At 36.4% G+C, this 14,768-nt stretch overlaps 1 protein-coding gene across 1 annotated transcript in view; it reads right to left on the bottom strand.

Annotated features, from left to right (window-relative positions):
* The window catches only part of SGO2 (shugoshin 2), a 54,299-nt gene that overhangs the window by 15,578 nt on the left and 23,953 nt on the right, over nt 1-14,768 (bottom strand). Inside the window, exon 6 of the mRNA XM_081242327.1 lies at nt 14,186-14,271. Coding sequence (XP_081098453.1) covers nt 14,186-14,271 — 86 coding nt within the window. The remainder of the gene's footprint in view (nt 1-14,185; nt 14,272-14,768) is intronic.

Here is a 14,768-nt window from a genome sequence, read left to right as displayed (position 1 = left end):
TAAATGGATAAACAAACCGTAGTTTATCCGTACCACAGAATATTAACCAGTCATTAAAAAGAATGAAATACTAATACGTGCTATAATATGGATGAAACTTGAAAATGTTATGCCAAGTGAAAGAAGCCAGACACAAAAGGCAACATATTGTGTGATTCCATTCATATGAAATGTCCAAAATAGGCAATCCATAGAGACAGAAAGTGATTAGTGGTTGCTGGGGGCTGGGGAAGAAGAGATGAGAAATGACCACTAATGGATATAGGTTTTCTTTTTGGAGTGATGAAAATATTCTGGAATTGGAGAGTGGTGAATGTTGCACAACTCTGTGAATATATTAAAAACCACTGCATTGTATACTTTAAAAAATAAACTTCATATTATGAGAAATTTTATGTTATGTGAACTATATCTCAATTTTTAAAAAATAAGTAGAAAAAAGGAAATAATAAGGTGCAGACACCAAAGAAATATGAAACCGAAAAAAAATTGAGGAAAAAAAAATCAAAGAAACCAAAAGCTGAGTTTTTTTAAGAGATCCGTAAAATTGACAATCTCTAACTAGTTTGATCAAACTTTACTGTCTAGATGAAATGGATAATTTTCTAAAAAGACAAATATTTTCTAAGTTGACCTGAAAAGAACAGAAAATCTGAAAAGCCCTCCATATCTATCTAAGAAATGAAATTAATAATTAAAAACTCCAGACCCACTTCTCTTACGAATTGCCTCAAATACTTAAGGAAGAAATACCAATTGTACAATTTTTTTCAGAAAATGGAGGAAGAGGGAACGCTTCTTATCTCATTTTACAAAGCCAGCATAACCATTATCAAAACCTATCAAATATATAATAAGAAAATTATAGACCAATATTCCTTATGAAAATAAGTACAAAATTCTTTAAGTAAATATTAGCAAATCAAATCCATCAACACACAGAAAGAATAATACACCATTATTATACACCATGACCAAGTGGAATTTATTCTAGGAATGTAAAGTTGGTTTAACATTAAAAAAATCAAAGTCACATTAATAGAACAAAGGAGAAAAGTTATGATTCTCTCCACAGATACAGAAAAAACAAATTTGATAAAATTCAATACAAATTCATTATTAAAACTCTCAGCAAACCAGAATAAAAAGGACCTTCCTCAACTTGCAGAAACGGTGCCAACTTTTCAACAGTAAAGACAGAAGACAATGAAATGATACCTTTAAATTGCTAAAATTTAATAACCTGAAGTTTTATAATTGCAAACATAATCTTTAAAAATGAAGGTGATATGGATGCATTGCTAGTACCTGCACTAAATAATAAAGGATTTCTTCAGGTGGAAGGAAAATTATCTCAGAAGGAAATAAAATGCAAGAAGCTTATTTGTGAATTTTACCTCAATAAAGCTGGAAAAACAAAAAATAAAATACAATTAAAAAGGAGCATACAATTAAAAAATGCAGGAAGCAATATGAAGAAATTGGAAATGAATATTGACTACACAAAACAGTGAAAGTAGTTAATTTGTGGGATTAAAATATATGCAAAATGAAAATACATAATAATGACATAAAGGCAGGACACAGGAATGTCGAGTTGAAGTGTTCGAAGGTGATAGCATTACTGAGGAATGTTAATATAATAATCAGTATTAGAGTATAATAAATGAAGGATGAGTGTTACTATCATTAGGGTCATCATAACGGGAGAGAAGTTAATAGACAAGGAAAATTAAATTATGAAAAGTATTTTCTTTCAAATGAAATAAAGGAGAGAAAAAAGGAACATAAAACAGGTGGTTCAAAGACGCGGAGATCACCTTCCTCCCCACGGATACACCAGAAATACAGCTACACGTGGAACAACTCCTACAGAACACCTACTGAATGCTGGCAGAAGACCCCAGACCTCCCAAAAGGCAAGAAACTCCCCACATACCTGGGTAGGGCAAAGCGGAGAGATTCCCGCACAGAGGATCGGTGCCGAGCGGCACTCACCAGCCCGAGAGGCTTGTCTGCTCGCCCGCTGGGGCGGGCGGCGCTGGAAGCTGAGGCTCAGGCTATGGTCAGAGCACAGGGAGAGGACTGGGGTTGGCGGCGAGAACTCAGCCTGAAGGGGGCTAATGTGCCACAGCTAGCCGGGAGGGAGTCCGGGAAAACTCTGGAGCTGCCGAAGAGGCAAGAGACTTTTTCTTCCCTCTTGGTTTCCTGGTGCGCGAGGAGAGGGGATTAAGAGCGCTGCTTAAAGGGGCTCCACACACGGGCGCCAGTCGCGGCTGAAAGCGCGGAGCCCAGAGACGGGCGTGGGACGCTGGGGCTGCTGCTGCCGCCGCCAAGAAGCCTGTGTGCGAGCGCAGGTCACTGTCCACACCGCCCTTCCGGGAGCCTGTGCAGCCCGCCACTGCCGGGGTCCCGGGATCCAGGGGCGGCTTCCCTGGGAGAACGCACGGCGCGCCTCGGGCTGGTGCAACGTCACGCCGGCCTCTGCCGCTGCAGGCTCGCCCCACACTCCATGCCCCTCCCGCCCGCCCGGCCTGAGTGAGCCAGAGTCCCCGTAGAGGCTGCTCCTTTAACCCTGTACTGTCTGAGCAAAGAACAGATGCCCTCCGGCGACCTACACGCAGAGGCGGGGCCAAATCCAAAGCTGAGACCCAGGAGCTGTGAGAACAAAGAAGAGAAAGGGAAACCTCTCCCAGCAGCCTCAGTAGCAGCGGATTAAAGCTCCACAATCAACTTGATGTACCCTGCATCTGTGGAATACATGAATGGACAACAAATCATCCCAAATTGAGGAGCCAGGAGTCAGTGCTGTGCCTCTGAGGTGGGAGAGCCAACTTCAGGACACTGGTCCACAAGAGACCTCCCAACTCCACATAATATCAAACGGCGAAAATCTTCCAGAGATCTCCATCTCAACACCAGCACCCAGCTTCACTCAACGACCAGCAAGCTACAGTGCTGGACACCCTATGCCAAACAACTAGCAAGACAGGAACAAAACGCCACCCATTAGCAGAGAGGTGGCCTAAAATCATAAAAAGTCTGCAGACACGCCAAAACACACCACCAGACGTGGACCTGCCCACCAGAAAGACAAGATCCAGCCTCATCCACCAGAACACAGGCACTAGTCCCCTCCACCAGGAAGCCTACACAACCCACTAAACCAACCTTAGCCACTGGGGACAGACACCAAAAACAACGGGAACTACGAACCTGCAGCCTGCAAAAAGGAGACCCCAAACACAGTAACATAAGCGAAATGAGAAGACAGAAAAACACACAGCAGGAGAAGGAGCAAGATAAAAACCCACCAGACCTAACAAATGAAGAGGTAATAGGCAGTCTACCTGAAAAAGAATTCAGAATAATGATGGTAAAGATGATCCAAGATTCTATTTCCAAGATCCAAAACCTTGGAAATAGAATAGACAAAATGCAAGAAACAGTTAACAAGGACCTAGAAGAACTAAAGATGAATCAAGCATCGATTAAAAACACAATAAATGGGGCTTCCCTGGTGGCGCAGTGGTTGAGAGTCCGCCTGCCGATGCAGGGGACACGGGTTCGTGCCCCTATCCCGGAAGATCCCACATGCCGCGGAGCGGCTGGGCCCGCGAGCCATGGCCGCGGAGCCTGTGTGTCCGGAGCCTGTGCTCCGCAACGGGAGAGGCCACAGCAGTGAGAGGCCCGCGTACAGCAAAAAAAAAAAAAAAACAATAAATGAAATAAAAAATACTCTAGATGGGATCAATAGCAGAATAACTGAGGCAGAAGAACGGATAAGTGAGGTGGAAGATAAAATAGTGGAAATAACTGCTGCAGAGGAAAATAGAGAAAAAAGAATGAAAAGAACAGGGGACAGTCTCAGAGACCTCTGGGACAACATTAAACGCACCAACATTCGAATTATAGGGGTTCCAGAAGAAGAAGAGAAAAAGAAAGGGACTGAGAAAATATTTGAAGAGATTATAGTCGAAAACTTCTCTAATATGGGAAAGGAAATAGTTAATCAAGTCCAGGAGGCACAGAGAGTCCCATACAGAATAAATCCAAGGAGAAATACACCAAGACACATATTAATCAAACTGTCAAAAATCAAACACAAAGAAATCATATTAAAAGCAGCAAGGCAAAAACAACAAATAACACACAAGGGAATCCCCATCAGGATAACAGCTGATCTCTCAGCAGAAACTCTACAAGCCAGAAGGGAGTGGCAGGACATAATTAAAGTGATGAAGGAGAAAAACCTGCAACCAAGATTACTCTACCCAGCAAGGATCTCATTCAGATTTGATGGAGAAATGAAAACCTTTACAGACAAGCAAAAGCTGAGAGAGTTCAGCACCACCAAACCAGCTTTACAACAAATGCTAAAGGAACTTCTCTAGGCAAGAAACACAACAGAAGGAAAAGACCTACAATAATGAACCCAAAACAATTAAGAAAATGGGAATAGGAACATACATATCGATAATTACCTTAAATGTAAATGGACTAAATGCTCCCACCAAAAGACACAGATTGGCTGAATGGATACAAAAACAAGACCCATATATATGCTGTCTACAAGAGACCCACTTCAGACCTAGAGACACATACAGACTGAAAGTAAGGGGATGGAAAAAGATATTCCATGCAAATGGAAACGAAAAGAGAGCTGGAGTAGCAATTCTCATATCAGACAAAATAGACTTTAAAATAAAGACTACTAGAAGAGACAAAGAAGGACACTACATAATGATCAAGGGATCGATCCAAGAAGAAGATATAACAATTGTAAATATTTATGCACCCAACATAGGAGCACCTCAATACATAAGGCAAATACTAACAGCCATAAAAGGAGAAATCGACAGTAACACAAGTATAGTAGGGGACTTTAACACCCCACTTTCACCAATGGACAGATCATCCAAAATGAAAATAAATAAGGAAACACAAGCTTTAAATGATACATTAAACAAGATGGACTTAATTGATATTTATAGGACATTCCATCCAAAAACAACAGAATACACATTTTTCTCAAGTGCTCATGGAACATTCTCCAGGATAGATCATATCTTGGGTCACAAATCAAGCCTTGGTAAATTTAAGAAAATTGAAATTGTATCAAGTATCTTTTCTGACCACAATGCTATGAGACTAGATATCAATTACAGGAAAAGAGCTGTAAAAAATACAAACACATGGAGGCTAAACAATACACTACTTAATAACGAAGTGATCACTGAAGAAATCAAAGAGGAAATTAAAAAATACCTAGAAACAAATGACAATGGAGACACGACGACCCAAAACCTATGGGATGCAGCAAAAGCAGTTCTAAGAGGGAAGTTTATAGCAATACAATCCCACCTTAAGAAACAGGAAACATCTCGAATAAACAACCTAACCTTGTACCTAAAGCAATTAGAGAAAGAAGAACAAAAACATCCCAAAGTTAGCAGAAGGAAAGAAATCATAAAAATCAGATCAGAAATAAATGAAAAAGAAATGAAGGAAACGATAGCAAAGATCAATAAAACTAAAAGCTGGTTCTTTGAGAAGATAAACAAAACTGACAAACCATTAGCCAGACTCATCAAGAAAAAAAGGGAGAAGACTCAAATCAATAGAATTAGAAATGAAAAAGGAGAAGTAACAACTGACACTGCAGAAATACAAAAGATCATGAGAGATTACTACAAGCAACTCTATGCCAATAAAATGGACAACCTGGAAGAAATGGACAAATTCTTAGAAATGCACAACCTGCCAAGACTGAATCAGGAAGAAATAGAAAATATGAACAGACCAATCACAAGCACTGAAATTGAAACTGTGATAAAAAATCTTCCAACAAACAAAAGCCCAGGACCAGATGGCTTCACAGGCAAATTCTATCAAGCATTTAGAGAAGAGCTAACACCCATCCTTCTCAAACTCTTCCAAAATATAGCAGAGGGAGGAACACTCCCAAACTCATTTTACGAGGCCACCATCACCTTGATACCAAAACCAGGCAAGGATGTCACAAAGAAAGAAAACTACAGGCCAATATCACTGATGAACATAGATGCAAAAATCCTCAACAAAATACTAGCAAACAGAATCCAACAGCACATTAAAAGGATCATACACCATGATCAAGTGGGGTTTATTCCAGGAATGCAAGGATTCTTCAATATATGCAAATCAATCAACGTGATACACCATATTAACAAATTGAAGGAGAAAAACCACATGATCATCTCAATAGATGCAGAGAAAGCTTTCGACAAAATTCAACACCCATTTATGATAAAAACCCTGCAGAAAGTAGGCATACAGGGAACTTTCCTCAACATAATAAAGGCCATATATGACAAACCCACAGCCAGCATCGTCCTCAATGGTGAAAAACTGAAACCATTTCCACTAAGATCAGGAACAAGACAAGGTTGCCCACTCTCACCACTCTTATTCAACATAGTTTTGGAAGTTTTAGCCACAGCAATCAGAGAAGAAAAGGAAATAAAAGGAATCCAAATCGGAAAAGAAGAAGTAAAGCTGTCACTGTTTGCAGATGACATGATACTATACATAGAGAATCCTAAAGATGCTACCAGAAAACTATTAGAGCTAATCAATGAATTTGGTAAAGTTGCAGGATACAAAATTAATGCACAGAAATCTCTGGCATTCCTATATACTAATGATGAAAAATCTGAAAGTGAAATCAAGAAAACACTCCCATTTACCATTGCAACAAAAAGAATAAAATATCTAGGAATAAACCTACCTAAGGAGACAAAAGACCTGTATGCAGAAAATTATAAGACACTGATGAAGGAAATTAAAGATGATACAAATAGATGGAGAGATGTACCATGTTCTTGGATTGGAAGAATCAACATTGTGAAAATGACTCTACTACCCAAAGCAATCTACAGATTCAATGCAATCCCTATCAAACTACTACTGGCATTTTTCACAGAACTAGAACAAAAAATTTCACAATTTGTATGGAAACACAAAAGACCCCGAATAGCCAAAGCAATCTTGAGAACGAAAAATGGAGCTGGAGGAATCAGGCTCCCTGACTTCAGACTATACTACAAAGCTACAGTAATCAAGACAGTATGGTACTGGCACAAAAACAGAAAGATAGATCAATGGAACAGGATAGAAAGCCCAGAGATAAACCCACGGACATATGGTCACCTTATCTTTGATAAAGGAGGCAGGAATGTACAGTGGAGAAAGGACAGTCTCTTCAATAAGTGGTGCTGGGAAAACTGGATAGGGACATGTAAAAGTATGAGATTAGATCACTCCCTAACACCATACACAAAAATAAGCTCAAAATATATTAAAGACCTAAATGTAAGGCCAGACACTATCAAACTCTTAGAGGAAAACACAGGCAGAACACTCTATGACATAAATCACAGCAAGATCCTTTTGGACCCACCTCCTAGAGAAATGGAAATAAAGATAAAAGTAAACACATGGGACCTAATGAAACTTAAAAGCTTTTGCACAGCAAAGGAAACCATAAACAAGACCAAAAGACAACCCTCAGAATGGGAGAAAATATTTGCAAATGAGGCAACTGACTAAGGATTAATCTCCAAAATTTATAAGCAGCTCATGCAGCTCAATAACAGAAAAACAAACAACCCAATCCAAAAATGGGCAGAAGACCTAAATAGACATTTATCCACAGAAGATATACAGACTGCCAACAAACACATGAAAGGATGCTCAACATCTTTACTCATTGGAGAAATGCAAATCAAAACTACAATGAGATATCATCTCACACCAGTCAGAATGGCCATCATCAAAAAATCTAGAAACAATAAATGCTGGAGAGGGTGTGGAAAAAAGGGAACACTCTTGCACTGCTGGTGGGAATGTGAATTGGTACAGCCACTATGGAGAACGGTATGGAGGTTCCTTAAAAAACTACAAATAGAACTACCGTATGACCCAGCAATCCCACTACTGGGCATATACCCTGAGAAAACCATAATTCAAAAAGAGACATGTACCAAAATGTTCATAGCAGCCCTATTTACAATAGCCCAGAGATGGAAACAACCTAAGTGTCCATCATCGGATGAATGGGTAAAGAAGATGTGGCACATATATACAATGGAATATTACTCAGCCATAAAAAGAAATGAAATTGAGCTATTTGTAATGAGGTGGATGGACCTAGAGTCTGTCATACAGAGTGAAGTAAGTCAGAAAGAGAAAGACAAATATTGTATGCTGACACATATATATGGAATTTAAGAAAAAAAAATGTCATGAAGAACATAGGGGTAAGACAGGAATAAAGACACAGACCTACTAGAGAATGGACTTGAGGATATGGGGAGGGGGAAGGGTAAGCTGTGACAAAGTGAAAGAGCGGCATGGACATATATACACTACCAAACGTAAGGTAGATAGCTAGTGGGAAGCAGCCACATAGCACAGGGAGATCAGCTCGGTGCTTTGTGACCGCCTGGAGGGGTGGGATAGGGAGGGTGGGAGGGAGACGCAAAAGGGAGGGGATATGGGAACATATGTATATGTATAACTGGTTAAATTTGTTATAAAGCAAAAAACATAAAATAAAATAATAAAATAAAAAAATAACAAAAAAAAAACCAAAGAACCTAGGGGCAGGACGGGAGTAAAGATGCAGACCTACTAGAGAATGGACTTGAGGACATGGGGAGAGGGAAGGGTAAGCTGGGACAAAGTGAGAGAGTGGCATGGACATATATACACTACCAAATGTAAAACCGATAGCTAGTGGGAAGCAGCCGCATAGCACAGGGAGATCAGCTCGGTGCTTTGTGACCACACAGAGGGGTGGGATGGGGAGGGAGACGCAAGAGGGAAGAGATACGGGGATATATGTATATGTATAACTGATTCACTTTGTTGTAAAGTAGAAACTAACACCACTGTAAAGCAATTATACTCCAATAAAGATGTTAAAATAAATAAATAAATAAATAAATAAATAAATAAATAAACAAACAGGTGGTTCAAATAGAAAATAACTAGATGGCAGATATAAATCCAACTCTCTAAGGAATTATATTAAATGTAGACATAACAGCTATTCTAATTAAAAGAGATGATATTACATTAAAGTCATTTTTAATAAAGGTAAACGTACATGCATCTTAAATATAACAGAGAGTTTGAAAGTATAGAAAAGGACATACCATGGCAATGTTATATCAGACGAGTAGACTTTAAAGCAGTATCATTTCCAGAAATATTTCATATTGATAAAACAATTTATCAGGAAAACAAATCAATCCTAAATTTATATGCATCTAGTAACAACTTTAAAATATATAAAGCAGAAAACTGACAGAACTAAAAGGAGAAATAGATAAATCCATAATCACAGTGGTAGACTTTAATGCACTTCTCTCAACAGCTGATAAACAGACAAGAGAAGCAGGAAGGATATGGAAAGTCTGAACAATATAATCAACAAACCTGACATAATTGACGTATAAAAAATACTGCACCCAACAGCCACAAAATACACATTCTTTCCATGTGTACCAAAAATATTTACCAAATTAGACCAAGCTGTGTTCTAATGCAAGTCTCAATAAATTTAAAACGACTAAAATCACTTGAACTATATTCTGTAATCACAAAGGAATTAAATTAGAAACCAAGAAAAAGTAATTAGAAGAAAACACCCAGCTGCTTGGAGATTAAATAATCTTGTAAATGATCCATGAGTCAAACAATGTGTCTGAACCGAAGGTAATAAATACTTTGAAATAAATGATAATAAGGATACAGCTTATCAAAAAATGTGGGATGCAGCTAAAGGAGAAAAATAGCCTTAAATTTAGGCAGCTATGCCCCAACAACTTCGTATTTTTGAAAAGGGTTAAAAACAATAATCTAAACCATTTTAAGAAACAAATAATTACAGTAATAATAAAACTTTTAAATTGAAAAGATAAGCACAACACTGTAAATCAACTATACTTCAATAAAATTTAAAAAAGAAAAGAGATAATAAGAAGCAGAATAAATGCAATAGAAAATAAATATACTAAAAGAAGGATCAACATAACCCCAAAGATGATTCAACTTTGCAAAGATGAATCATCTTTGCAAAGATGATAACACTGATAAATCTCTAGGGCAAAACTAATCAAGAAAAAAGTAAGAAAAAACAAATAGTCAATATTGAAAGAGAACATCATTCTGTACCCTACAGCAGACATTAAACGTGTAACTAAAGCTATTCTGAATGATTATATGCCAATAATTTGATATTTTAAATGAAATGGACAAATCTTTTTAAAAATTAACAAACCTGACAAAAGAAGAAATAGAAAAGCTGAATATTCTTACATCTATTAAAATGGGATGTTATCAAAAATGTTTCCACAAAAAAACTTCAGGTCCAGATAACTTCTCCCAAATATTTAAAGAAAAAAAATTTTTTTACACAAATACTTCCAGAAAATAGAAAGAGGGGTATTTATCAATTCACTTACTGTGACCAGCATAATATAAATATCAAAACTTGACAAAATATATTATAATAAAGGAAAATTATACATCATCTGCATTATTAAAATATATGCAAAAATCCTTTAAAGGATTAGCAAAATAAATTTAGTGATATATATCAAAGGGATATATCATCAGGAGCAATTCGTTTCAGGATTGTAAGTGATTTAACATTAAAAATATCAATTATAATTCATTACCTTAGTAGAAAAAATATAAAAAATTCATTACATTAATAGAAAAAATAGAGAAAAATATTATCTTCTCAGTAGTGACAGAAAAAGCATTTGATAAAATCCAACAGCCATTGATGAAAAAACTCTCAGCAAACTAGGAGTACAATGGAACTACTTTAATCTGATAAGGAGAATCTATAAAAACCTGAGAGAAAACATATTAAATAATGGGAATACAAAAAGAATACCCACTGTTAGTACTTTTATTCACTACTGAACAAGAAATAATCAGTCCAACAAGGTAAGAAACAAAAGATAAAAGGCCTATAAACTGGAGAGGCAGGTGAAGGGAAAACTGTTCTTATTTACAAATAATAAAATTCTATCAATAGAAAACTTTAAAAAAACTATGGATAAACTATTAAAATAGCAATGTCAATGTAAACAAGGTAAATATTCAAAAATTAGTTGTATTTCTATATACTATCATCAAAAAGAAAAAGAAAATTTGAAAACTATCAAGAATAGCACTAAAAACATCAAATAAGTAGGAATAAATGTAAGATGTGCAATAACTGTATTCTAAAAGCTCTGAAACTACATACATAATATCTAAAAAACAGAGTGATATACCATGGTCATGGATGAAATACTCAATTTTATAAACTGTCAATTTTCCCCAAACTGAACTATATTCTACGTAATCCCAATCAAAATTCCAGGTGTGTGTGTATGTAAACTGACAAGCTGATTCTAAAATTCAAATGGAAATGCAAAAGGCCAAGAATGGCCAATTAATATATTTTTTAAAGCATAAGTAACTAAAATAGAGATTCAAACTATCAAATATCGAGACTTATTATAAAGTTAGTAATTAAGATAGTGGTTTTGACAAAAAGACTCATGTAATGGAATAGTGAGTCCAGAAATAGACCCATACATATCCAGTCACTTGATTTTTTTATACAGATGACACTGCAATGAGATGGGGAAAGGATGGTCTTTTCAATAAATGGTTCAAGGTCAACAGGATTTCCACACTAAAAAAATAAATGACTCTTCTCTCACATCATACCCAAAATTCTAGGTAGACTGAAGATCTAAACATGAAAGGGAAAATAATAAAGCTTTTAAAAGAAAACATACATAGGAGAACACGTCATGACCTTGTAATTGGTAAAGGCTTTCTTAAAAGACACAGAAAGCATAACCATAAGAGGGAGGGGGACAAATAGATATAGATATATAAATTGGGTTCATCCAAAGATACCATTAAGAGAGCAAAGAGGCAAGCCACAGAGTAACAGACATTTGTATGCACTAAGAATTTATACACAATGTATAGAAAGAACTCCTACATATCTGCAAAAAACAAAAAGATAACCTGATAGAAAGAAAATAAACATATAAACAGATGCCTAACTTCATTAAGTATCGGGAAGTTAAAACTTCAGCATAATACCTCTACACCCCATATGGCTAAAATGAAAAAGACAGATAATAACATGTGTTGCTGGAGATACATAACAACAGGAATTCTCATATATCGCTGTTAGAAAGGAAAACTGGCATAATCCCTTTAGAAAACTGTTTAGCAGTTCCTTCCAAAGCCAAATACATGTAAACCCAGCAATTCTACTCCTAAGTATATACCCAACAGAAATGTATACATATATTAATCAAAAGGCAGATACAAGGTAGAATTATTTATAATAGACCAAACCTAGCAAAAAAACTAATAACAGAAGGATGGATAAATTATGGAATAATCATACAGTGGAATACTACACAGCAATGAGAATGACTGATCTACAACTACACAGGACAATACGGATGAAATCTCATGAACACAACGTTGAGTTACAGAAGCCAGAGACCAAAATCATACATCCTGTATGATTTCATTATAGGAAATTCAAAACTAGGCAAAATTTATTAATCTACAATGTCAGTAGTCAGGATAATATTTATCCTTGGGTGGGTGATGAGTAGTGACTGGCAAGGGGCACAAGGCTATCTGAGGTACTGGTAATAACCTGTTTCTTGGTCTGGGTATTGGCTATACCATATAGTGTTCACTGTGAAAATTCACCATTCTCTAAAGATTTTTGCACTTTTCTAAAATGTACATTATACTTCAAACAAAAGTTTACTTAAGGGCTTCTCTGGTGGCACAGTGGTTGACAGTCCGCCTGCCGATGCAGGGGACACAGGTTCGTGCCCCAGTCCAGGAAGATCCCACATGCCGCAGAGCGGCTGGGCCCGTGAGCCATGGCTGCTGAGGCTGCACGTCCAGAGCCTGTGCTCCGCAACAGGAGAGGCCACAACAGTGAGAGGCCCGCATACCGCAAAAAAAAAAAAAAAAAAAAAGTTTACTTAAAAAAACAAGATACAATTTTCTGGAGGGCAAGTTAACACTTGATTTATACATTTACATGAAATAATGCATGCATAATGACGGCCAAGATTTTCTTGAAAAAGAACTGAGCACCTACAAGACAACAAAATGTACTATTTTAAAACTATATTAATTAAAATGTACAGGTGCAATGTGGCACCAGTACAGAATAGAAAAAACAATGGAACAAACTGGAATGAATAGAAAATGACAAAGTGGATAAAAGAATTCTTTTTTACTATAGTACAGATACCACTTCAATACATAAGTGCACTTTGTACACTTAAAAATGCATTAAACCTATAATTTATGTAACAGAAAGAATACTGTCTAAAAGAGACAATTCTGATCAATGCTATTAATTCAATGAGTCATTTTACCTCTCTGGACCTCAGCAACTGTCTTTAAAAGTGATAGGTTTGAAATAGGGTATTTACTAAGATTATAATCAAATTAATCAAGAAATGGGAATTTTGGTCAGGAGAATAGTAATGATGAACGTTTATTTTAAAGTCTGAGTAGTATGCAAGATAATAAAGGTAGAAATAGTTATCAGATTTACCCAGCAGAAAACATGAGGCCAGTGGTGACCTGGAGGAAAAGAAAGAACTGAAGAGTAGCAGGGTTCTATAGATGACCTTGGTTATTGAATTGATGGGTAAGTTTCCCTGGAGCCCTGGAAATACAACCTGTAGCAAGATACCACAAACCACCTCATTTCTACCTTAACAGGCAACTACAGGTTGATGAAACCTGAACATTGCATAACACACACAGATTATGTTGTATGAAAATCTAAGTATTCTGAAACAGTGTAATTCAAACCTATGTAACTCAAGGTCTACCTGTGCCTCTTTCTTCTCTAGAAACTATGGGAAAGCTGAATATTATTTCAAAGTTTAAAACTGAATTCTATTAGATTATATCTTCAATTTCTTTCACTGGTACAATATTGACAAGTATTTCATTATTTATTTTTAAATGTTTTTCTGTTTCAAGGAAGCAAACCAAATAAAAACTTTTCGAAGTCCAATTCAGGTAAAAGTGCACCAGTCAGTATTTAACCAAGTTTTGAAGCAATTACCTTGCAAATGGAAGACGCATCAATTTGCACTGTTTACTAACCCGTTTCTTCTTGCTACTTGGCAGAAGAAAGGGACTCTGATGGAACTATTTTTGAAAAGGACAAAGAAAATGAAAATGAATGAAATTTCTAATCTCATTAGATCATGTTTGTCATTAAAGTACCAAATTATACAAGGATACTAACAGTAATAGAACAATTCTTACGTGTAGCCTTCAATAGTTTAATGAGAATAATGTGATGATAAGGTTAAACACAGTTCATCCTTAATCATGCTATACAAAGATAATCACTACTAATATTTTGGTATATAACCTCCCAAACCTTATTCTATGCCTATGAATAAATACACACGTCTATACTCATGCATATACAATATTTCTACATATACATTTGACCCTTGAAGAACATGGGGATCTAGGATCTACCTCTATTTTCTTCCCCAATAGTTTTTCGATTGTGTACATCTTTTTAAAAATAATACAAATTCTTCCCTAATTTGAAATATGACTTTTCTACTAATATCTTTTATGTTTTTGAGTCTGTTTTGTCTTGTGTTCCATGAGCTGTCTAATCCTGTGTT

The sequence above is a fragment of the Mesoplodon bidens genome, assembly GCF_964165515.1.
Source record: "Mesoplodon bidens genome assembly, chromosome: 8".
Taxonomy (NCBI): Eukaryota; Metazoa; Chordata; class Mammalia; order Artiodactyla; family Ziphiidae; genus Mesoplodon; species Mesoplodon bidens.
Note: the sequence above shows the minus strand (reverse complement) of the source record. Positions and strands in the feature narration are given on the sequence as shown.